Here is a 26,525-nt window from a genome sequence, read left to right as displayed (position 1 = left end):
GCAGTGTCGAGTAACCAAGTAGCGGTGGTGTATTAATGTCTTTATGAGCTCCCGCTGGGATTACTGAAGGCCCAAGCACACGTCGTCCGGTGGTGGCGTGGCGTGGTGCTGCTGCAGGGAGGAAGGCACGGGCCGGCTGACACGCTGGGGTCGATGGTGGTGAGGGAAGGGTGAAGGTGCCTCTACCCGCCCTACCTGCACGATGAAAGGGGTTGCTATGGAGGGGAGAATGGGAAGGAAATGGGATAGAAGTGAATGTGACAGGAGGGGAGGGGAAGGGATGAGAGAGAGAGAGAGAGAGAGAGAGAGAGAGAGAGAGAGAGAGAGAGAGAGAGAGAGAGTGTGTTTGCTGAGTGAGGTACACATCAAGGTCTTCTCAACAGAGGGGAGATAGGTACCCTCTCCTCTCCTCTCCTCTCCTCTCCTCTCTCTCTCTCTCTCTCTCTCTCTCTGTCTGCTGTTTGTCTGTACCACCACCACCACGCCGTGCCACGAGGCTGCAAACGACGCACAATACATACAGTGCATCCATCACAACACCACATCAAAGCGCCACTAACACTAACACTATCAATATCCAAATACTTTAACACATTATTTCTTAAAGGCAACGGGATAAAATTATATAACTAAAAAGTCTTCCTCTTAGTAAAAAGTCTTCAAAGCTATCAATATTCTCAACACAGCAGCGCATAACCATCAGTCTATACTTAACCTCATTTTTACACCTGTCTCACTATGTAGCACAGTACCTCTGCTCTAAACAAGCTCCCCAAACCAGCCATATACAACACCTTTTTTTTCACTCACAAACACTTCACTTACACTTATCTCTCTTGTTATTCTCAGCCTCCCCAACCAATAAATATTCACATCTTTATACCTGCTTCACAATGTAGCACAGTACACCTTTCCAAAACAGTCATACGAAATACCTTACTTTTTTACACACCCAAACACTTCACTTCCACCTACCACCTTGTTATTCTCAGTTTCAACAGCCAAACAACAGATATTTTACACGTTGACAACAACTACATACTCAACATTGCGTTCCTGAGTCAACTGCCCATTATTAATTCACTAACATTCCTGGCCACTTAAACCATCGTGACGGCCCCTGAATGGCTGCTCTTCCCGCCGGCCCCCCGCTGAGGCTGGTGGGTCACGCAGCCGGCAACCTGAGAGGAAGCAAGGGTATCCATCCGAAATGTGCCAGATATTTTTCCTTTATGATCCCAGCTAATGATATTGACCTGAGGAGGGAGTGAGAGAGGGACGGAGGCGACGTGACGAGAGGAATGCTGACAGAGGCAGGAAAGGTTGGAACGAAATATGTGGAAGAATAACGCGCAGAGGAAGAGTGTGACGAGAATAAGGGAACGAGGATTAGCTTTTTCATTATGGCTTTATCAATCTTATGGCTTTTTTTGGGGGTGTCATTAAAGATTTCCTCACAATAAGGAAGACAAATACTTTTCGTTATTAAAAGGTTACGTATCATGTAGTTATACTCGTAGAACACAATCATATCGTAGAACACAATCATATCTTTATCCTGAGATTAGGTAATAGCTGATTTGATTTGAAGGCTGAATGGATGAATAATAGAGACCGTAATGCATTGGGACTGTAATATCGCGGTATAAAAAAGGACGAAAGCACACGCTAAGCTGCAAGATTGCCACCATATCTACACGTGAACTAGTTACCAAAGTGAAGACGTACAGAAGGTAATTGTGACTGATGAGAAACTACAGGCAGACATCAGTGACAAAAATACATCCTAGAAAAATATAGAAAAAAAAAAAAAAAACGTGGAGAGCTACTAAAGAGACACCGGGAAAACAGAAGGTGTGAAGGAAGACGTGAATGAAAATAATACGAAAGAAAATGAGATGAAAACGTAAAAAAAAAAAAAGATATGATAAATTATACGAAAAAGCTAAACGTACCAAGAGAGAGAGAGAGAGAGAGAGAGAGAGAGAGAGAGAGAGAGAGAGAGAGTATAATTATGAAGGTGAGTACGAGTAGAAAGCGAGTCGGGAGGGGGAAGGGAGAAAGAGCGACTAACCGGTGATGAAGATGATACTGAGGCCTAAATATTTGACAGAGGAGGAGGAGGAGGAGGAGGAGGAAAGAAAAGGAAGGGGAAGAGGAATGTTTATTATAAGAGATCGGAAGAAGGGCGGCATGTGCTCTAGAATTTCCCATTCTGCCAAGAGGAAAGGGAGGAGGAGGGGGAGAAGAGAGAGAGAGAGAGAGAGAGAGAGAGAGAGAGAGAGAGAGAGAGAGAGAGAGAGAGAGAGAGAGAGAGAGAGAGAGAGAGAGAGAGAGAGAGAGAGAGAAAACAGTCATTCAGTGTAAACTCCAACACACACACACACACACACACACACACACACACACACACTAAAGAAGACTTATGACAACGTATTTATCACTCCACTATCCCCCCAACCACCACCACCACCACCACATCACCATCCACCAATACACCCCTTTCTCCAACACAATCCCCCTTCACCACCACCACCGCCAGCACCACCACTGCCTCTCCCTTCCCTACACTAATAGGTAAGGCTTGATAGAGGGCCCCATGTGTCGACCCCAAGCCTGGATGGAGTCCAATGCTACAACCACAACAGCAGCAACAGCACAGCAATCAGGAGAGCTTAAACTGTGGGCGGTGTTTAGTAATACGCGGCGTTAATGAGGTTTGAGTGAGCTGAAGAGAGAGAGAGAGAGAGAGAGAGAGAGAGAGAATGAAGATGGTAATGACAGGGTAATAATTTAAGAGTTGAGTCGCTAAGGGGTTCAATCTCCATAACTTGCCCTGTAATTTGTGTAAGAAATCTAAAACCATGCGGGGATATATACTCACAGACTCTCTCTCTCTCTCTCTCTCTCTCTCTCTCTCTCTCTCAGGGTTCAATTGGAAATACATGGCCATTTGCAGTTTAGTTGTGTTGTGCATTTGTTTTTTTCTTTTTTTTCCAATATGACCAGCCAAATGTGAGAGATCCAAACAGTTACTACTTTCTTTCTCTCTCTCTCTCTCTCTCTCTCTCTCTCTCTCTCTCTCTCTCTCTCTCTCTCTGTCACACTCACACTCACACACACACACACACACACACACACACACACACACAAAGTTACACATATATTATGACAAAGTACTGATTCACCATTGCGTGTAGAGATACGAAACACGAATTGGGGTCACACACACACACACACACACACACACACACACACACACACACACACACACACACACGGCGCATCACTGACGGCTAACTATCTGTCTGTCTGTCCATCTGTGTACACCTGTCTGCCAATTCAGCTGGTATTACGTACTGTATGTATTTACCTATATATCTGTCACCCTGTCGGTCTATCTATCTGTCTGTCTCCCTGTCTGCCTGCCCCTTTTGTCTAGCTCCTATTACGACTACCGTGTCCTTGTATGCGTCTGCAAACACATGTGTATACTACATATTCATCCAGCTGCTACAGTTTCTATTTTTGCACATGAAAGGGCAGCAGCACACTTGTAGGCCCTTACCATTGTGTTTGTGATAATTTTTACCTATCAGAGAGAGAGAGAGAGAGAGAGAGAGAGAGAGAGAGAGAGAGAGAGAGAGAGAGAGAGAAGCGTGTGTGTGTGTGTGTGTGTGTGTGTAAGGGATCAAGGACACAACCGGCAACACAACAAACGCACTAACCACATTTACACGAGTCACCCACGCATGGAAGGAGGGACAAGGGATCAGGGAAAGCAGGACTAGGGAAGGAGGAAAAAAAATACACGACAGGCAAGTGGATAAATATTTACGAAGAAGAGAGAGGAGGAGGAGGAGGAGGAGGAGAAAGAAGACAGAAGCAGAGCAAGAAGAGGAAAAGGAAAAGAAGCAGCAAGAGAAGCAGAAGCAGAAAAGGAGGAGGAGGAGGGACGTAAAGGCACCAGTTGGCACTCCCTGTCACACCACATATCCCAGACTAGTCCGCATTCATCATCCGGGAAGACACAAACAGTGGAGGAGTGACGGTTGCCCAACACCAGCACCACCACCACCAGGTCATCTGCGGCAGGGCAGCTATTTATACCAGAGAGAGAGAGAGAGAGAGAGAGAGAGAGAGAGAGAGAGAGAGAGAGAGAGACTGGAGGCCGTCCTTTACAAGTCACATGGATCAACAAATCTATTTATACCACGAGTCTCAACCAAACGAGGGAAACGAGACGGATTATGAGTTGCAGCTTACATACTACTTTACATCAGATTAACACAAGTAACTCTCTTTTCTAAACTGTAGCGGGTATCACTAAACACGTAGGCGCGACTGCTCCTTGTAAGCTATGAGTAGGAGCAGGAAATTTTACATAACACCTGATAATGTTATCTTATTAAAGTATCACCATATATCAGACGTTCTCAGTGTGTAAATCTGTAAAAAGCTTATCATACACAGGAAACAATGGATTACATGTGTAGCCAGCGAGCAACGTGGCGCCGGGATAAGCGAGGTGGTGGTGGTGATGGTGGTTGTGGCGGAGGATGAGGGACGTGGGGTTCTGATTCTCCCTGCTTGCTCACCGTCTACGGTGGAAGTTGGGAGTATGGGATTCTTTTCTCTAATGAGGGGGTATATGGTAAAGGCGGCGCCGTTTGACACACTTCCCCTCAGACTATTGCTTTCTACTTTAACAAGATTTTATTTTCTCGGCAAGTATCCTCAGTGTTCCTTCAGTGCAATGGAAAAACAGCAGTCGAATAGTGAGGCAAAAATCTTCACCCATGTCTCTGATAAACTCTGGAATTCCCTGTCTGTGTCTGTATTTCCAACTTCACATGACTTGACTTCATCCAAGAGGGAAGTTTCAATACATTTGTCCCTGTCTTTTGCCTAACTATCGGCTCTGTAGGAAGACTAGAGATTTGATTTTTTTTCTTTTTATGCAGGAGAGAGGGCGTTGCCAAGGGCAAACAAATATTAAAAATAAAAATTAAAGCCCACTTGAGTGTTGGTTCCCTAGAAAATAAGAGAAGCGTTAGCCAAAATTAGAAGCAAATGTCTTGATATCTCCATATATCTTATTTCTTCATCTTTTTGCTGCCCTTGGCCAGTCCTCCCCTCTTACATGAAACAAAAATAGATGCACCAGTTTTAAATATACGGTAAAAAATCACTTGGCTCTTATATCGATTATATATTGCCTTTAACATGAAATCTTACTTTTCTAGATGCAATAATCCCACCACGCTTTCATTACAACTGTATAAGCTAATGAACAAAAAATAAATCACCGTTCTTCACATGCAGGAGAGAAAATTAAGGGAAGGACTTAATGGGTAGTCTGAATTCACACATCCTTAGTTACGCAAGTCACTCGAATGCGCTGCCAACATGGGATTATTTTGCTATGGTGTGTGTTGCTTCCTCTGCCACGGTGTTGTGTTGGGAGATTTGGCACTATTTCAATATGAAGGGGCTTGTCGACCACGATGCGCATCTCTGAACCAAAGTGTATAGGAACGTGTGAAACTAGGGCAATTATACGTACTGCTCAAAGTATTATGTGTAAAAAATAAATAAAATAACCAGTCTTGAGAGAGAGAGAGAGAGAGAGAGAGAGAGAGAGAGAGAGAGAGAGAGAGAGAGAGAGAGAGAAGCATTTATCTAACCATCATACTTTTTTTTTGAAAGAATAACATTTTGCATCGTAAGGTTTCTGTACCAGAGATTTGCTGTCCCTTCATCCTAGTTATGTGATGTGTGTGTGTGTGTGTGTGTGTGTGTGTGTGTGTGTGTGTGTGTGTGTGTGTGTGTGTGTGTGTGTGTGTGTGTGTGTGTATGCGTGTGCGTGTAAGAAACAAAATGAGACCACGTGACAATCAATACAACGCAAAACCATTCCGAGGTATGAATGTGCATGGATCCTCGTGTTGGTATGTACGAAGCACAAGACACAGCCAGCAAGCAAGCACACCTCGACAGCACGGTGGCCAGTCTCCTGCGCATCAACCAAACAACACGCAGCCACCAGTGAGTGCTTCTACCAACGCTCTTTGCTGATGCACTTCTGTTGTGACAAGTGCGGGTTACTCAGCTGAAGTGTTGGTTGTATCTTTTCAATCTTTATTTTTATGTGTACTTATAGTTTACGTATACATAAACACCTTCATTACTGGGTAGCATTTGTGTAAGATGACACCATTTTATTGACATCAGAAAGGGTCTATGGAGATCAGAAGATTAATGGCCACAATCTTTACTGTCTTAATCTCTCACACAAGTTTCTGAAGCTGTATAAAATCACCAAATAGTAAGCTGAATGAATATGGAAACGCGTCATGGTACGACGGCTGACGTGAGGAAAAATCTGTTTTTGGAATACGATAATAAAAAGTGCATTCTCTTCAGCAAGGGGGAGGGAAAATAGACGTTATTCCAAACAACATTTCTACTGATTACTGACGAAACAAGTGTGCCATAAAGGTTGGAAATTTTACTTCTAGCAATGTAGTTTCCGCAAAATGATCAGATGTGTATAGACACAATACAAGGCATATAATCGCCACGATGATGTTGAAGACACTCCTGTAGTGCAGTCATCGGTCTGAACCACAGAGGGAACACTAGTGACGGTGCAAGTTCAACGAAGGAGGAAAAAACAGAGCGCCTAGTGTTCTTACTACATGGGATTTCCTGAGCAATGCCCGCGGCGCCTCAGTGCTACCCTTGTCTGGAAACTGACCTAGGAGTGGCGTGGGTGCACTATCAGGGAGAGAATATTCACTTATTACTATTGTCGTTCTTGATATCTGGTAGTTAATGCAAACTCCATAAGGTCACACCCAACATTCACTGCACGCCTAGGTAAGATGATATTGCTAATGTTGTTACCGCTGCTGCTGCAATTAATGCTTCTGTTACTGACGCTGATAATAACGGAAATGTGTGTGTGTGTGTGTGTGTGTGTGTGTGTGTGTGTGTGTGTGTGTGTGTGTGTGTGTGTGTGTGTGTGTGTGTGTGTGTGTGTGTGTGTGTAAAATAGTTTAATGTGGATCTACTTCTCAGTTCCGGTTTCATGAGCGGTAATTGTTACGGTCACCATGCATTCAGGCTGTGCAAGGAATATTATGGAATGGTGGAAAACATGACCGTGCGGGCAGTGAACATTACAACACATTCCATACACAACTCAGCTTCATGTGCTTTAATTGTTTCTACGACTTACAAACAACATTCGGAGAAATTAAGACATGAACGTGTTGGCGAGGAATAACTTTAAGCATTCCATACACACAGATAACTCGTAACATCTCGAACGTGAGACAATACGAAGAATTACATGCGTTCGGCATAGCATTCTGCAGCGCTAGCTACACGTGTCAGCCCTCAACCATTGCCACCGGAGGGCTGTGGAGCATTGGGGCCGCAGACGTGGTGCGTGCAATGGGAAAGGAAAGCAACTATCAAGACACGTACGAACAAATTTAGCAGCCTTTCACAGCTACTTAAGGCATTATGGTAAATATCTAACACTATTACCATATTACGTGAGTCATACTTATGCAAGGCGATTCAATGCCTCTTCTCGCACGTGATGAGCAGATCACGCCACCTCTACTTGGTGACCAGTGAGCGTCGAGTAACCAGCCGGCAGTCGCTCCGTCCCAGCTAGGCCCCGCCCCCTCCTGCCACACCCAATGCAACCTGACATGCTTGTCTTTTCAGTCCCATAACACCACATAGATGTAAAGAAGGCAGTAACACAGTTTGAATGTGAAGTTCAGCAACCAAGTAAAAATTTTCTTGATTTACTGAATTATCTTCCTAACTAAGCTGAACCAATGCTCTATAGTCTAGACAAACGATGCTACTTCACGCCTCACGCTGCTCATCATGCTGTCACACAACACGACGATACATGAAAATAAGCTTAAGTAAAAATATCAAATGAACTAGTCTTCTGACGTCTGAAGAGAAAAACAAAAACAATAAATAAATAAATGTAACAAGGTATCATAACCTTTTATCGTTTGAGAAATTCTAAAATATTCAGAGACTTCTCCCTGACAGTCGCCAGAATCACCTTTAGCCGAGACACGGACGGCCGCTGTGTATGTGTGACTGTGTGATAAGGTGTATTCATAGGAAACAACACCTGCTTACTTACATCACACCACGTCTCCCCAGCACAGAGCCACAGTCCCTGCCACACACCACATTATTACCACATCACAATCCCAAACTATACCACGGTGCGGCCAACCTATCTTCCATCCCAATCCCACACACTACACCACCACACCAGGCAGTCAGTTCCACCAAGCCAAGCCTAGTGGAAGCAGAGGAGTGGAATGCAAGGGCTTGTGGAGGCACTAATATATAACCACAACAGGAAACTGAGATGATGGAGGACATTCTGGTGCAAATGTAACCAAAATGTGTGTGTGTGTGTGTGTGTGTGTGTGTGTGTGTGTGTGTGTGTGTGTGTGTGTGTGTGTGTGTGTGTGTGTGTGTGTGTGTCAAGAAAATACTCAAACGGTGTTCATTACTACAGTGTGATTGATGGAGAAAAAGAAAGATAGACCAGGAATTTCTCGTACAGTCTCTTGAAATACAGTTGTTGTTTTACTGATAACTTCTGATAAGCCCAAAATTTTATGAATCGTCGAGTTGCTTATCAATTGTTCGGCTTTGAGTGGTGTTCGTTTGATCTTCCGTCAATACGATGAACAAAGAGAGAGAGAGAGAGAGAGAGAGAGAGAGAGAGAGAGAGAGAGAGAGAGAGAGAGAGAGAGAGAGAGAGAGAGAGAGAGAGAAGGTGGTATAGACTTAGCAATCTTAGTAAGGGAAGAGAGGTGTGGATGCAAAGCTTGAGATCTTTCCTGTTCTATACATTCAATCTTTTAGCTCAAGGCAAGTGACTGTTCCCCACATCAATGGAAACCTTCAACAACCTAAGCTAATCTACTGGCTAACAATGGCTTTCAAAACACACACACACACACACACACACACACACAGGTAACACTAACACGTCAATGCACTTTTCCCCCACCTGTTGCTGTCCCAAGTGTTCCTTTCCTCTACCTGTTGAGAAAGGGATGGAGGAGGAAAGGGTGGTAGTGTATAAGGGAGGTGAGGGAGGGAGGACCTGTGGGAACTTGAGTGTGACTGATGACAGGAAGTCTCTCTCTCTCTCTCTCTCTCTCTCTCTCTCTCTCTCTCTCTCTCTCTCTCTCTCTCGCCCATAAATAAATATTGAATGAATGTTTTATGAGCGTGTCCCTGAACTACGTGTCATTCTTGTCATTGATACGTTCGTTCATCAATACACTTCAGCAAACACGATGAATGTTGCATATCACTTCCTATGACTTGACTTCATTCAAGACGGAGGTTTCAAGACATTTATCCCTGACTTTTGGCTAACCCTTTCAGATCTATATGGAACTGACAACTAAGTGGGGTTTTTTTTATTGTTGTTGTTACTCTTGGCCAGTTTTCCCCTCTTACATAAAAAAAACATACAAAATAAGATATAAATAAGCAATAGCATGACTGACTTATTGAGCAAGACGTGCATAAAAAAGGGAAAGAAAAAGTTGAGATACAGACAGAGATGGAACTAAAAACTACTTCTTTATATAATATTTCTTACCTATACCAGAGAAACTGAGGCTACACGTGGAGAGGAAAGAAAAAAAAATAGAGGAAAAGGAAATATGAATCAATAATGTGGAAAAAAAAAAAGCTGACACACACACACACACACACACACACACACACACGTGCCTTATCTGGGCCGTTTCTCACAGTCTCTTCACTTATCACTTCACAGAACTTCTTATCTTATTTAGAGTAACACCTGCTCAGAGTACCTACATGATAACTTTATTCACACAGGTATTCATATCACCTGAGCTTCAACGAACAGACACATACCGGTATCTCTCTCTCTCTCTCTCTCTCACACACACATTTTTCCCAACCTCCAGCATTAAGGTTAAGGCATGAAAGGAGTGCTCACAATTCTAGATATAGCGCCATAAAGATTCAGCAATATCACCCAACCCAGAGAAAACACCAATGAAAGCCCCAAGTAAACATCTCTAGACCCTCAGAAAACAACCCACATAAGAGAACAAAGCACTTAGAAATACAAGCATAACACATCCCTTCTGATTCGTGCTCCTGAAAACTCTACTCTGTTATCTCCCATACTAGCATAAAAGTCTCAGTTTCAGTTTCAAGGCACTTATTCTCTATTCTGGCTTGGGCTGATGCTTGTTTTTCGTCTCTATATGGGCCCGATCAGTCTTCTTTCTATTGTAATCTTGGTTGACTCATTCAGTAACTAGACTAACCCCAATATCCTTCACTAGTTCATTCAACTTCAGTTTTTAGTCTTACAAATTCAAAGTTAAATTTATTTAACTATCTTTTATCATTATTTCTTTTGTTTATATTAAGTTTCAAGGCACATATTTTCTACTCTGGCTAGGGCTGATGCTTTTTGTGTCTGTATGGGCCCGGTACCTCAGTTAGCCTTTTTTCTATTCTATTTGTTGTCCTTGCCGGCGTCCTTCCTACATAAAAACAGCAACAAAAAAACTGCAAAAAACATCTCTATTATCTATTGTACCCACGGCTTCTCTCACCACCGTCATCGTCACCGCCGCTACCACAATGGACGTCCCTATACCCAACGTTCTCTTATCACTAAGCCACGTGTCCACACCGGCTGCTGCTGTGTTATTGATACTCTCGGCACGCACGTCATTAGTCCTCACAAGGGGCACGCCGAGTCTACGCCAGCCAAGAGCCACAAGCAGATCAGCAGCGGAGAAAGTAGGACAGCTGGACCTTCTTCGATGTTTAGTTGAGTTATTGGCACCAGTTTGAATTCCTCGGTTAGGTTATTAGTGTGGCAAGTTCAGTTCGAGGAATGGAGGTAAAAGTTTACAGCTATAACTACCATTGTAAAGTTACTGATAGCCTTTTTTATCATCATGGTCTTTTTTTTTTTATCCCAGCATTCAAGTCACTGTGAAAAGAAGAGAAGAAAAAAGGGAGATAAAAAAAATTGTTGACAAAAGGAAGAAAGGTTGAATTTGTCTTCTTTATACAAGTAATATGGAATGAAAGTAAGTATTGATCATTATCTAGCAGTGAAAGCGTTAAGCACCCCCGCCATTACTAGAGGCAAGGATACGGTTCCGAGGCGAACGCTTGGTGACAGCATAGGGCGTGCCGTCAAAGCCCTCAGCCACACCGAATACGGAAGCCACCGCAGGCACCTTTAATTAAGGAGGGGGCGTGACAGGTACACGTGAAGGCGGGGGTGGAGGTGGGTGTGGATGTGGGGGTGGGTGTGGGCGTAATCGAGGGCTGCCAAATCCTCAGGGCAATGCACTTCCTGATGATACTTCCGTTTATATAGTTTAATTCTGAATAATTCTTGCAGTTTATCATGCAGTTGTCTATTCGTGGCGTTCATTTTTACTTCATTTAACCCCTTCAATACTGGGACACATTTTTACCTTGAGATTTGTGTACGATTACACCATTTCATCGACATTAGGAAGAGTCTATGGAGGTCAGAAGATTAATGGCCACAATCTTCACTATCTTAATCCCCCACATAAGTTTCTGAAGCTGTATAAAATCATCAAATAATAAGCAAAATGAATATGGAAAACCGTCATGATACTCAAGAGGTTAAATCACGAGTGACTGTACAGAACCGCAACCAGCAGTAACAAGGATAGGTATAGTGCAAGACAGGACGATGATTGGCGCGTCCTCAACATAACTCGTCACTTTTTTCATTGCAGTTTGACGCATTTGCGAGAATTTCGTGTCTCGTTGCTCACCTCGTTTTCTTACCGGTCATTTCACTTTGTCGTCTCCCTGAATCGTCGCTTCTCAATTGCCATCGCAGGACTTTGAATATCAGCTCATCTCTAAAGTTAGTTATCACTGATCAATGTATGGCTAGGAATCAAGCTTTCCATCTATAAATAAAATCTACCACGACAAACTTAAGTCCGTATTTATTTTGCTGCTTATCTATTTATCTACCTACTATTTTTTTAAGCTAGAAATTTGTCTAAGCTCAAATCCATCGGGTACATTAGCGGTTGTTACCACACTACAGCAATGTGGCCTCTGTAATCAGTGGCTATCATTAATATCCTCTCGTTTTTCCATCCGCTACATTTACCAACGGTCAGCAACACACACACACACACACACACACACACACACACACACACACACACACACACACACACATTTCAGGATCGTAACTCGGTCGTCTTCTTAATCATGTCATACCAACGCACGTGATCTGAGTAAACCTCTCCCACTGTAACCCAGCCTTGTTTTTCCACCGGTCTAATATTATATTCATGTCATAATTCTTTTACACTGCGACTCCCACACGAGCGAGCGACCGAGCGAGCAAACACACACACACACACACACACACACACACACACACACACACACACACACACACACACACACACACACACACTCTTTTATACGTTTTGCTGAAGGAACAAATTATATTGTCTAAGATGACTAATGATTTTCAGAAGTTTAGAAGTCATTTGTTACAATCGAACCCCTTTATTATTTATGATGTTCTTTATTTCATTTATCATTCGTCATCCATATACGAAATGGGGATAAAGAATACATTTTCACGAATAACTATTGATATAGATTTTTTTATGTTGTGTGTAAGAAGGTAAAACTGGCCAAGGGCAACATAAAATGAAAAGAAAAAGAAAAAAAGAACGATCCCTTTAGTCCCCTTGCATGTATGAGAAAGTTAGCCAAAAAATAAGGGATACATGTCTTGAAACCTCCCTCTTAAATGAAGTCAAATCATAAGAAGTTGGAAATACAGAAGCAGGCAAGGAGTTATAGAGATTATGATCCACACACGTGATGACCTAAGGAGTAACCACTATTAGATACAAGACCTAGAAAATAATAAGAAAAAAAAAACAATAAAAACTACAATGATGGTGACGGTAATTCATGGTGGACAGAGGAAACGGTAAGGCGGTGATGAAAACACTTCACCTGAGCTCGCTTATCATAACTACTCGTACACCTGGCTATACTTCACTTCATTTCACAAGATTAGCCTACGTTTACCATCCCAACCAGCCAATACCAGCCTTACAACTCACACCTTATCACTGTAAAGGGTCTTGTGTAAACTCTACTATACTCTAGAACTCCCTACCTACTACTGTATTTCCATCTACCTGTGACCTGTATTCATTTACGAGGGAGGTTTCAAGACATTTATCTCATTCTCTCGCTAACTCTTTCGATCCTGTCTGAGAAGTGGCATCTAAGTGGGCCTTTTTGTATAACCCCTTCAGTACCAGGACGCGTTTTCATATTCATTCTGCTTACTATTTGGTGGCTTTATACAGCTTCAGAAATCTATGTGGGGTATTAAAATAGTGAACACTGGCCATTAACTTTCTGACCTCCACAGACCCTTCCTAATGTTAATAAAATCGTCTGATCACACCTAAACTTCAAGGTACTGAATGGATTAATCGCTTTGTTGCCTTTGGCCAGTTTTCCCCCTCTTACATAAAAAAAACAGATAACCACACTGAAAAACCCAAGCTGCCGTCCTGAGATCTAATGACGCAACACATTATGATTCAGCTTGTATTAAATGTATACTAACCGCTTCGGCTAGATGAGTAAGCATCAGTTATTGTTCTAGCTACTAACTGTCTAAATAGATGGATAAAAAGCAGCATCCGCCACTTACCCGCATGTCCATCACCAAGCCCCCACACGCCCTGCTATACCGAGGTCCGTATTTAGAAACGCTTTGCTCTCTCACCATGACTATTTTCCAAGACCACTGAGATGATTAAATGGGGTTTTCACGAGTGTTTTTCCAGTTAATAATATATAAATCTTGTCATTCATCCTCTAGAACTGTAAAAACACCTTGAAAAACTCGTGTAAATTTAAACAAAGCCTTTTGAAATAGTGGAGGTGAAGCACAGCCCAAGTCACCTATATCCCGCAGCCTTAGCCAATTTGCCATGCTCGTCACACCACTCTCCATCACCCCGCATCACTCCTTCCACCCCAGTGTTTTCTCCAGCGTGGGTCATTGTTCCACTCATTGCTATTCTCTTCCGGAATCTGCGCGGCTTAAAAATAGCTCTTCCCTTTTTTCTCAGCACGTGCCGGTTATTGGCCTTGATTATCGACCTGTATTGACTTATTGAGAGGTCTGACCCACGCGTCCGTCCAACTACGCCGGTTAATTGGGGTGCTTCCACATTGCTCTTCGTCCAGTGAGATAGAAAGGGTACAGATGTTTATCATTTCACTTCAGCCACTATTTCCTCACTGCCACGCGTGATTTCTTGGTAGTTTAGGTTTACTCTTGCTGGTAGTTAATTCATCACACACACTCATTAGGAATCCAGTGTAAAATCTTGTTGCTCGCCGTATGTATATTTAAATCAATTTCAGGATTTGATACTATGGTTAAAACAGTGTTTATATGATTTGATCTTATCCCTTTCAGTACCATGACGCGTTTCCATATTCATTCTGTTTACTATTTGGTGATTTTGTACAGCTTCAGACACTCATGTGAGGAGATTAAAATAGTGAAGATTGTGGCTATTAATCTTCTGACCTCCATTGACCCTGATGTCAATAAAGTGGTCTAATCGTGCATAAGCCTTAAGGTAAAAATGCGTCCCGGTATTAAAAGGGTTAAGTTTTTAAGAATGTTTCTGTAATTCTAGTGACATATTAACAAGTTTTCTGCATTATCGACAAGACAAACACTCTTTAGAACTCAGCTAATCGTCTCTGTGGTCTTTAAAAATGGTAGTGGTGAGAGAAAGGGAAACGCATTTCTGAATATGGCGATCAGGAGTCACCCGAACGCTTCATCCCAAAGTTTCCCTCCGTGTCATCAGGCGTGGAGTGAGCGGCGGTCAGGACGAGGGCGAGGAAAAAGGTTAGACAAGAATGGAGGAAAAGTCTGGAGAAAGGAGCAATGGAGGTGAAAGAATGCGGAAATGATGAGAAAGATAAGTGCTTTACGTTACTGCGCGTTCCACTTTGTCTGTCTGTCTGTCTGTCTGTCTGTCTGTACGTTTGTCTGTTTGTTTATGCGTTTATGTCAATCTGTCTGTCTGCTTGGGAGTTTATCTTTCTGTACTATCTCTCTCTCTCTCTCTCTCTCTCTTATCGATATGTATTACACGATTCCTCAAAGCTCTTAAAATAATTTCCCACGATACAAAAATGCAATGTAATAAGAAAATAGATATCTAAAGCACATCTGTGGTGTCTTAATGACTGAATGATACATAACCGCCTCGAGAACTGATACACGATGATACATGTAAAAATCTTCCACTTACTATGTATGTGGTACTGGGACATGAATAACGCAATGAAGGTAAATAATATGAAGATAACCTATGTTGTTTTCATATGGCTTCTTAAATCGAGTCACACACACACACACACACACACACACACACACACACACACACACACCTATAATTCTGTACTCATTTGCCTGTTTAAGATGGCATAGTTACCCTTGGCAGTCGACGAACACAGTAATGAGAATATACCAACAGGATATAACATTTCCATGGCATCCGAAATTATCGTACGTAAAAAAATAAATAAATAAACAAATAAATAAATAAAATAAATAAAAAAATAAATATAAAGAAAATAAAAGATCCCCTAATCCTGTATGCAACTGTAACCCTTGGGAGAGAAACGGTTTAGGGAAATGTATAGAAACAGGAGGTGAAATACAGAATAGTCTTGGTCAAAACAAAGTACCTTACAGCACTCATTTCCTCATTTCCTCTGTGCTTAGCGTGTCCTGTTATCGGTTAAGAGTATATCAGTTATCATACTTTACAGGTGGACAGTCAGCAAATCAGAGGAGCACAGATCAAGATAAGGGGTGACACAGAGGAAGTAAATGCATATCACACTCCTTCTGACCAAGATCATGCCAATGAATGTTGCTGGGCATGGAATATTAGCCAGTATTCTGAAATGCTTTGCTCTCTTACCATCACTACTTTCCAAAGGGTCTAGATGAAGAGAGTGGAGTTTTTAAAAGTGTTTTTTATGGACTGCAAGGTTTCTGGCTTATCATAAGGAAGAACTGCCTTGAAAACTCGGCTAGTTGTCTCTACAGCTTTGAAGAATTGTCTTAGTGAGAGAGCAAAGCGTTCCTGAATATGGTCAATTCTTTCTCTGGAGAATAACAGATGGGAGGAGGTGTGCTACATACAGATAAGAGGGACGGGCTCTGTAGTAACACCAGATAAGGCTGGAAACAACTTGCATTATCACACTGACCAACAGAAACACGGCGAACACACACGCACACACAAGGAAAAAAATACAGTAATACAAAAAATCACTTAAAAATATAATGTGCCAGTGTGAAAATAAAAAAGAGAAAAAGAAAATACGAAAGAGAAAACGATGAGTGTTAATTCCACATAAGACTTCTCTACTCACTGACCCGTGCCGGCCACTTTTCCGCCCCTTGTTATCTCTTCCCTAACAAACAGGAAGAGAGAGAGAGAGAGAGAGAGAGAGAGAGAGAGAGAGAGAGAGAGAGAGTGAGAGAATATTACAACGAATGACCAGCCAACACTTACCGCCGCCATCCACTTAAGGGCCGAGCAGAAAGGTCCTCACGGGAGAGCCCCCAGAGCCCAGTGGAAGCCAGCACGTAGGCCACCAGCAGACACACCACGATGCCCACTACCCGCACCGGCAGCACCACCACCGACATGAACACCAGCTGAAACACACCACGATAAAGGTGAGTAGTGTAACAGTGCTAGATTATGTCACGTTATTTGAGTGTCTATGTATGATTTTGCATATTGTTTATCTATGGCGCGCAGTATGAGAAATTGTTTTTCTCTCACTATAGTTTTTCAAAGGCCATGGACACAATACACATACATACATACACACATATACATACACATACACAAACATACACACACACTTTATTTCTCTCTCTCTCTCTCTCTCTCTCTCTCTCTCTCTCTCTCTGTAATAGTATCGCCTACATCTCTATCTTTCTCTTTCTTCTCGTAGTAGTATATCAACTAACTACTATTCCTGCTCATAACAGAAATTTTGTCAATCTATCACTAGAAAAAAAAAAAATTAAAAACGCATGTAGCTTTAATTACAGCCTTCTGAAAGTAAAGGTGTGAAACATAACTTATTTCCAGATTATGGTCATATACACCAGGCCGGCAATTGCAAACAGTGTTGTCCAGATACCACCACACACTCACATACACATCATTGGAACTCTTCACTTTGCGCACAAATATAACGACGCACTCAAGACACTTCAGACACTCAATGCTTCCTTTTCATTATCGAGTCCTTGTCCTTTCTGCAACTGCCTTCATGTTCTAGCAGTACACGGATTTATTGAGCTGAAAGAGTCGCAGTAGTTCAATGCTTAGATAAGTAGAATGAGAAAACAGTTATATAGTTAAAATTTTAGGTTAGTAGAATGAAGATAAAAGGGAAAAAATGTCAAAGGTACAAGTTAGCGCAGAATAAGAGAAAAAAGGTGTTGGTTTAAGGTTTATATGAACAAAATAAAGAGAAAAATTTGAGTAATCTGCATGCGTACCTAGTAATCTATACTCGTCTGTTCATTTTAACCCTTCAGTATTGAGACGCATTTTTACCTTGATTTTTGGTGTGATTATACGATTATATTTACATTAGGAAGCGTCCATCAAGGTAAGAAAAAAAATAATGGCCAGTCTTAACAAATCTAATGCCAACATATCTTTCTGAAGCTGTACAAAATCACCAAATATTAACCAGAATGAATATGAAAACACGTCCTGGTCCTAAAGCGATTAAGTGTGAGCAGTGAGTATGGTGTCTTGAATAGCTGCATGAGAAAACATAATTTTACTCTGTTCGCTCCGCCCCCTCTGTCAGCGCCAAACTCAGGCCACTCCAGTGCTCTCACGCAACTCCTCGCAGAGACAACCACTCCCAGGGAACAACTCTATGATTGGGCGTGGGTAGAGCATGTGACTTCCGAGGTGGAGCTTACTAATGTGTGCACAATTATGATCACACACACACACACACACACACACACACACACACACACACACACACACACACACCGCGTAGTGTAGTAGTTAGCACGCTCGACTCACAATCGAGAAGGCCAGGTTCGAGTCCCGGGGCGGCGAGGCAAATGGGCAAGCCTCTTAATGTGTGGCCCCTGTTCACCTAGCAGTAAATAGGTACGGGATGTAACTCGAGGGGTTGTGGCCTCGCTTTCCCGGTGTGTGTTGTGTGTTGATATAGTTTCAGTCCTACCCGAAGATCGGTCTATGAGCTCTGAGCTCGCTCCGTAATGGGGAAGACTGGCTGGGTGACCAGCAGGCAACCGAGGTGAATTACACACACACACATTATCTAGCTATACAAATCTAAGGCTATTCTCATTTTTTGTCAAGGTTTTTCTATTTATCTTTTCTAACTAGCACGCACTCACTCGAAAGATCAACACAGTGGTATTTTGCTTAGCATCTACTGACCTCTACTACTAATAACCTATTTATCCCTTTAAACACACACACACACACACACACACACACACACACACACACACACACACACACACACATCATACTAAGCACAGAAGAAAAAAAAACAAAGGCTGCCTTTGTTCCTTATATTCTTTCACATAAATCGGGGTCGCACACACATAAGCGTGCACACACACACACACACACACACACACACACACACACACACACACACACACACACGCGCGCGCCCGGTAGCTCAGTGGTTAGAGCGCTGGCTTCACAAGCCAGAGGACCGGGGTTCGATTCCCCGGCCGGGTGGAGATATTTGGGTGTGTCTCCTTTCACGTGTAGCCCCTGTTCACCTAGCAGTGAGTAGGTACGGGATGTAAATCGAGGAGTTATGACCTTGTTGTCCCGGTGTGTGGTGTGTGCCTTGTCTCAGACCTATCCGAAGATCGGAAATAATGAGCTCTGAGCTCGTTCTGTAGGGTAACGTCTGGCGGTCTCGTCAGAGACTGCAGCAGATTAAACAGTGAAACGTTTACACACACACACACACACACACACACACACACAAGACAAACACCAAGCACTAAACTATCAGCAGCTTGGCAACCCGCGGCGAGGCAAAGAGCAAGCAAGATAGCTCCCACATCCAGTTTTAATAGGAGAAAGCAACGAACCTGTGTATTTAAGTAGATTTTGTTCTGATCTCACGAGCGTTAAAGAGGAACTCGGATAGGGAGGGGAGGGAGAGAGGAGCGAGGCGTAATCGGATGCTCTATAATGAGAATCTAGATAAATGTGAGAAATACAATAGTGAATAGTGAGTGAAGAGGAGTGGTGGTGGTGATGGTGATGGCGGTGGAGATATAGACGATAAGGAGAAAAAGAAAAAGCTGAATTAAAACCGTAAGACAAACACCACCACCAACACCATCACCATCACCACAACCACTACCAACAACAATAATAATATGATGATGATGGCAACAAAACGATCAAGAGTCAGAGGAAGAAGATAAGGAAGAGAAATACAAAAGAATACAAAAGAAAGTCCAAACATCAACAGAGGAGGAGGAGGAAGAGGAAGAGGAATACAAAGAAAAAGGAAGGAACAGACAGCAACAGCCCTAATGGGCCTAACGAGACTGTCTGTGTGCCTATGCTACCACTACAGTTTCCACGAGTTAGAGGCTGAAAGACATTAGGGTTCAAGGAAGAAAAAAAAGAGGCCACAGGGAGAGAGAAAGTCAAATATGTGATAGGAAAGATTGAAAGCGAAGTGATACTATCTAGTACAGTAACTAGAAAAAAAAAAAAGAGGAGAAGGAGGAGGAAAAAAGAACTTATGAAGGGCAGGTAGCACAGCATGGTGGCCTCTAACGGGGTTACCTGCTTGGATGAACTTCTTCCTGTTCTACGTATCATCATTACTTGTTCGAGTCCACAAAAAGAAGAGGAAGAGGAGGAGGAGGAAGAGGAGGAGAAATACAAAGGAATACAAAGAAAAAGCCAAACAGCAACAGACCCCTTGGTCTTTTCGAGGCTGTTTGGTAACTACTTCGCTGTTTGGTAACTACTTCGCTATTTGATAACTACTTCAAAGGAGGAGGAGGAGGAGGAGGAGGAGGAGGAGGAGGAGGAGGAGGAGGAGACGATAATGAGAGAGAGAGAGAGAGAGAGAGAGAGAGAGAGAGAGAGAGAGAGAGAGAGAGAGAGAGAGAGAGACGAAAACAAAGACGAAAAAGAGAGATAAGGAGGCAGAAAAGAAAGGAGATAAAAGCTAGAGCGGAAGAGGAGGAAGAGGAGGGCGAAGAGAGGGAGGGAGGAAGAAACAGGGGGCAGTCCAGTTCGCCCCTGTCCTTCCCTCCCTCCCTGCCTCCCTCACCAGAATCCCCATCGCCCGGAGGCTGCTCCAACTTTAATGAAATCTGCCTGGCGGGCGTGCCGTACCTAAACCCGAGTGGCCGCCGCACCGCCGGTACCGCCAGCGAGGGACGTGCCATTGGAGCAGACAGGCCCGGTGGCGCGAGGCTCATTAATAAGGGACGCCCCGGCATATGGCCCTTCAACCCGCATAAATTGATAGCAAGCAGGTGGTGGCCAATGAGGGAGCAGATGGATGGGACTGGGGTTCTGGAGATTTGGGGGTTTGTGAGGTATGTATGAATGGAAAGCTTAAAAACTGGCTTTGTATAGGATGTCCACTGAGGGAACGTGTGGGTGGTGACAAGTGGACCCGGCCTGTATTTAGAAACGCTCTTCTCTCTCATCACGACTGTTTTCCAAGGATAGTCGAATTTTTCAAGAGTATTTCTCTAGTTAATAATGCAGAAATGTTGTCAATCGCCTCTGGAAACGTAAAAACACCTTAAAAACTCGTGCAAATTTCGATAAAGCCTTTTGAAATAGTGGAAGTGAAGCACAGAAGTGTTTGAGGAATACGAGCGAGGTTATGTGGGTTGGTAGCAAAAGAGGACACGAGGTAAAGAAACGTGCAAAGAATACAGTACGGGAACGTGAAATTGCGTTGAGATATAATGATGGGGAAGGACACAAGGGAATGGAAGGTCGACGGAAGGGGATGGACCACACGACAAGAGGAGAGATGTGAGATGTGTGTCTGTGAGAGAAAGAGAGAGAGGAATGGAAAGCCTGGAGTTGTCTGAAGGGTAGGGATGGGGGACGGAGGGATATATGTGACAGTAATAGGAGAGAGAAACTTTGAATTGTCTGGGTTTAGGAAGGTAGAGGGGGTTTAGGAAGGTAGAGGCAGGTGGTGGCTGAGGGATGGCAGTGAGACAGAAGTTTTAGGAGTCTGCAGCGAAGGAGAAGGTAAGAGCATGCGTCAAGAATAGGAGAGGAGAAGGTTTGAGGGTGTTTGGGTAATGGATGATGAGGGAAAGTAAAGGGATCATGTGTTGTAAAGATGGTGGAAAGGAGGGAGGAGGTTCTGGGGTTTCACCGGGGAGAAGGTGTCAAGAATGCAATATAGTAATAAAATGTTGAATAGTGAAAGATGAGGAGGAACATAAAGGAAGGTGTTTACAAATTGATAAAATAAAATAAAAACAAATAGATTCAAAGTATACGTAAAGTTTGTATATATTAGTAAGGGAAATGTTACTCCTGGCATGACACTTTATATAGAAGCAGTCACCCACGAGAGAGAGAGAAAAAAAAAGATAGTAAAACGAATAAAATAAATAAACAAACAAGTGGAACCAGTGGAAAAGAGAAAGGCAGTAAATACGAGGCGGAACAAGAAACCAGTATATACCTATCTCATTCAATATCTTAAACCTTCTAAAAATATAAACAAGTATAAAAAAAAGTAAATAAAATAAAAAAATTAATACGTGGCCATATTTTCCTCTCCCAATCAGTCAACAATGTTAAAAATACACAAAAAAAACCCATATCTATAAATAAGTTAACTGAGACAGATGGATGAATACATAATAATAGATAAACAATAGGTATAGAGGAAGATCAATTAGCTAAGTAGGGAATAAACACTTCAGCTATTTAAAGATATCAATCGCAAAAACTGTAGACCGCCAAACCTGATATATATATATATATATATATATATATATATATATATATATATATATATATATATATATATATATATATATATATATATATAGAGAGAGAGAGAGAGAGAGAGAGAGAGAGAGAGAGAGAGAGAGAGAGAGAGGACCGAGGCTTTAGGATGGCTGAGAGTCTGGCGAGAGAACTTTCACCCGCCTCTCACTCCTCGCCCATTTAATTAAGGATGGGCTGATGCACGATGACCTCATCCCACCACGCTACCAGACCCCACAACACACACACACACACACACACACACACACACACATACAGTAGATATAGAATAATCTCAGACATTTCCTGTAGCTCCATTGGCCTCTCTCTCTCTCTCTCTCTGTGTGTGTGTGTGTGTGTGTGTGTGTGTGTGTGACTTTCTCCTTTACAAAACACACACCACAACGCTCAAGGATTACAAACCAAGACTCCTATTCCGGCAAAACATTCTAGCGAGACACATGTGGGAGAGGACGAGGTGTAATGAAGGACTCAACAAGGACCAAGCGAGCTGCAATTGGAGCACTTCAACGCGTGGTCACACTATCATTGCCCACCTTATCAGTACACTAATAATAATCATTCACCTCACATGTGCATCGGAGAATCTACCTTAGTGTTATCCTATTAAGGCTAAAAAATTAACTTACTGACACCTGAGAAATTTCGTTAATCAGTAATTGCTTATAATCAGTGCACAGGTGTTTCCCTTCCTCTACGGTCGCTCCTCCTGTTTTTTTTTTTTTACTCATTTATTTACTTTCTTGTTCGGTTTATTAATATATAGGTAGAGATACAAGTGTGTGGTAAGTGGAGGAGAGGAGGAGGAGGAGGAGGAGGAGGAGGAGGAGGAGGAGGAGGAGGATATAATAGTAGTAGTAGTAGTAGTAGTAGTAGTAGTAGTAGTAGTAGTAGTAGTAGTAGTAGTAGTAGTAGTAGTAGTACCTAGTTGTTGTAGTAGTAGTAGTAGTAGTACCTAGTAGTAGTAGTAGTAGTAGTAGTAGTAGTAGTAGTAGTAGTAGTAGTAGTAGTGGTGGTGGTGGTGGTGGTTTTAAAAAATGCATATTACTTAAGATTTCGTGATAATTTTTCCCACAGCAAGTCTTTTTCCTTCTAATATGAAGTACAATGTTCCTCTGTTAATGTATCAAAAGTAGAGTTGTACAGTTTGTGACCATTGCTTGTTATTTTGCTGTATTCCTTTTTTTTTTTTCCTTCTTCTTCTTTTTATACCATGTGAGTTTTTCACGGGAATTTATGAGCTAAAGGGGATAGCTACTTCACATGAAAAATACGCTGCCACATTTAGTTTAGTTACCCTTTCGTCAATATCACTATAATTTTATATCAACATACATATCAAAGTGTAATCAAAATATGAAATGCTACACCAGTCTGATCAGGTGGCTGTGGTGCATTAAAGCTAAACGATCAGTATTTATGCATTTAACCTCTTCAGTACCATGACACATTTTCATATTCATTCTGCTTACTATTTAGTCATTTTATACAGCTTCAGAAACTTATATTGGAATTAAAATACTGTGGCCACTAATCTTCCGACCTTCATAGATCCTTTTTAATATAAGTAAAATTGTCTAATCATACCAAAAACTCATGGTTAAAAATGCGTCCCAGTACTGAAAGGGTTAAAATCATGAGCCACATTATTAAATAAGAGAAAAACGTGTAAAAGCAAAATCTGGTCAGTTACAGGCATAAAGCAAATAATCTAATGATCCATGTAGCTGAATATAAGTTAAGTTTTCCCTCTTTCACTGTTGTACGTAGCATATAATAACGATAATAGCACACATCACACCATACTAACAGCTGCGTCTGCGGAACAATCGAGTACCAATGTCCTTGGCAGAGGGTCAAGTTTCGTCATTGGTGATGCTATTCGTATACAAGGCAGCTGAAAGTGTGTGACGCTAGAACTAGTAGGAAAAATATGGTAGTCAATCTTATGATTATTATTGTAACATACTTACGATACAAATCTGTACAAGGGAGCTATTGCACGGTGTTGAGCAGGTAATGAATATGACTTTTTATCAAGTACATACAAGATTATATTACAGGCAACGTACTCCACAACATAATTCCTACAATGAACTGCAAGAAGTTTAATAACAGCAGTCCGGAGAGATACAATAGAAAAGCTAAATGAAAGACTGGTTAAAGATATGCATATAAATAATAACAAGCCATCAAATCAATAACTAAGTTTCAATACTAAATAACAAGGGGTAACATAATACTAGCGATCCAGTGATGTAATACAGAGCGCGCCTGGATCACCATGAAAGGCATTTACCCTGGGTTCAAATCTCAGGCCGAGTTCATGTTGTAGTCCCTGATCGCTGGACAAGACAAATAAGCATGGGACGTAAACAGTGACGTTATGACCTTCAGGCCGGCACCCCGCCAAGCCAGGCCAGCACAGCGAAGAGGAGCATATGGCCAATTCCCCCAATCAGTGAAGCAACTTTACCCTGGTTTAGATTACTGTGGTAGTAGTAGTAGTAGTAGTAGTAGTAGTAGTAGTAGTAGTAGTAGTAGTAGTAGTAGTAGTAGTTGTAGTAGTTGTAGTAGCAGTAGTGATGGTAATGGCGGTAGTTTTATTAGTTACATTATTATTATCATTATAGAAGTAGTAGCAGCAGTAGTAGTGTTTAGTGACTGTGACGTAACCCACCATATTTCGAGGCCTGGCACTGGGGAGTAGGTTATTGACCCCCGTCCGTCACCGCCTGGCTCCGGAACCAATAGTGCCAACAACAATACACACCGGGCAGCCTTATCGTTCCTTACACCTACGCTAGCTCACCATTGTCATACATGCTAACCCATACAATCATCATGCTTACAGACGTGCTGCTGCTGCTGCTGTGTGTGTGTGTGTGTGTGTGTGTGTAGCGTCATGAACCCTTTACGCAAAATTTCGTTTGATAATTGTTAGTTAATGCCTGATCATTTTCACACACATTATTGTCTTATACTGTATAGGGCTCACTTCTACAGAAGAATTAAGATATTCATTCTCTCTCTCTCTCTCTCTCTCTCTCTCTCTCTCTCTCTCTCTAGCAAAGCGTTTCCCAACCTGAGGTGCTGGAATAAATTATAGGGGTGCTGGGAAGTGATGCACACACTTCACTATCTTTCATCCTTCTAATAACTGTCTAATAACAAAAATATTAGTTATGGATGCTGGACTGCTTAGACAACAGAGGGTACTTATGGTCGGAAAAGGTTGGGAAACGCTGTTCTAGCAGGTAACCAGGTAACCTTTCCTGGAATCGGCAAAACACAGCAAATGATAATAACCTTACATATTTCGTTCACCTGGCAACCTGCCAACATTTACAGTGTTTTCTAGGCCCCATAGTATAGTGTGTGTGTGTGTGTGTGTGTGTGTGTGTGTGTGTGTGTGTGTGTGTGTGTTAGGCTTAATCCTATTTCAATCTATCTTCATAAAAAAACATTTCAGAGCATAATGAATTAAAGTATGGTATTAGAGAGAGAGAGAGAGAGAGAGAGAGAGAGAGAGAGAGAGAGAGAGAGAGAGAGAGAGAGAGATCCATTTTCCCACGTCACGAAGCGGGCAGAGAAGGGGTGGAGGCACACACAGGTCGGGTGAAGTTTTACCTTGAACTTATCATAAGCAGTGTTCAGCTCCAGGCGATGGACGAAGGGATTGAGGAGGTGGGCCGTCTCCTCGATCAACGGGGCCCTTTCCTCCCCCTCCTTCTCGCTCATTTTACACATCGCAAGCACACCGCACACGTCTACACACTATGACACTCCTTCCCGCCCTGCCGCAGGCCAACGCTAGCGACGACAAGACTGGGCTAATTCTGGGACTCGGGGAAAGCGGCTACTCCAGCGGTGCATTATTTTACGGGGAGGCCTTAAAATGACATGTACAGTTTCAGCTCATTGTTCTCCTCCGGCCAAGGGCAATCTTTCCGGTGCAGTGTGGCTTTAATGGATTATTTAACTGTTCTTGTAAATATGTAATACGGTTCATGTAATTGCTGGTGAAGTTCTACGTACAACCTCACCCACTGTTACACGAGGACTGAGAGGCAGTCGGCCGAGCACCATTCAGGTGAGGTGAGTGCTCCCTCTGCCTCAGGCTGTGCGCAGACGGTCGGCGCATTTCCCTATACTGACAAATGCTATTGTACGAAATTTGGCTGTATTTAACATGTTTTTGGTATAATCCATATTGGAAAAATTTTCATTTAATTAAAA

The 26,525-nt window shown here is 42.4% G+C and overlaps 1 protein-coding gene across 2 annotated transcripts in view; it reads right to left on the bottom strand.

Annotated features, from left to right (window-relative positions):
- The window catches only part of LOC123505151 (lysophosphatidylcholine acyltransferase 2-like), a 51,668-nt gene extending 25,274 nt beyond the window's left edge, over positions 1-26,394 (bottom strand). Inside the window, exons 1-2 of one of the 2 annotated variants that reach the window (XM_045256270.1) lie at positions 25,917-26,394; positions 16,737-16,882 (exon numbers count right to left, since the gene is read on the bottom strand). In XM_045256270.1, coding sequence (XP_045112205.1) covers positions 16,737-16,882; positions 25,917-26,036 — 266 coding nt within the window. In that variant the 5' untranslated portion in view covers positions 26,037-26,394. The remainder of the gene's footprint in view (positions 1-16,736; positions 16,883-25,916) is intronic. The other variant, XM_045256271.1, reaches the window with a different exon arrangement.
- Between the last annotated feature and the right edge of the window lie 131 nt (positions 26,395-26,525).

This window comes from Portunus trituberculatus, chromosome 17, assembly GCF_017591435.1.
Source record: "Portunus trituberculatus isolate SZX2019 chromosome 17, ASM1759143v1, whole genome shotgun sequence".
Taxonomy (NCBI): Eukaryota; Metazoa; Arthropoda; class Malacostraca; order Decapoda; family Portunidae; genus Portunus; species Portunus trituberculatus.
The sequence above is the reverse complement of the archived record's forward strand: the minus strand, read 5'-3'. Positions and strand labels throughout refer to the sequence as shown.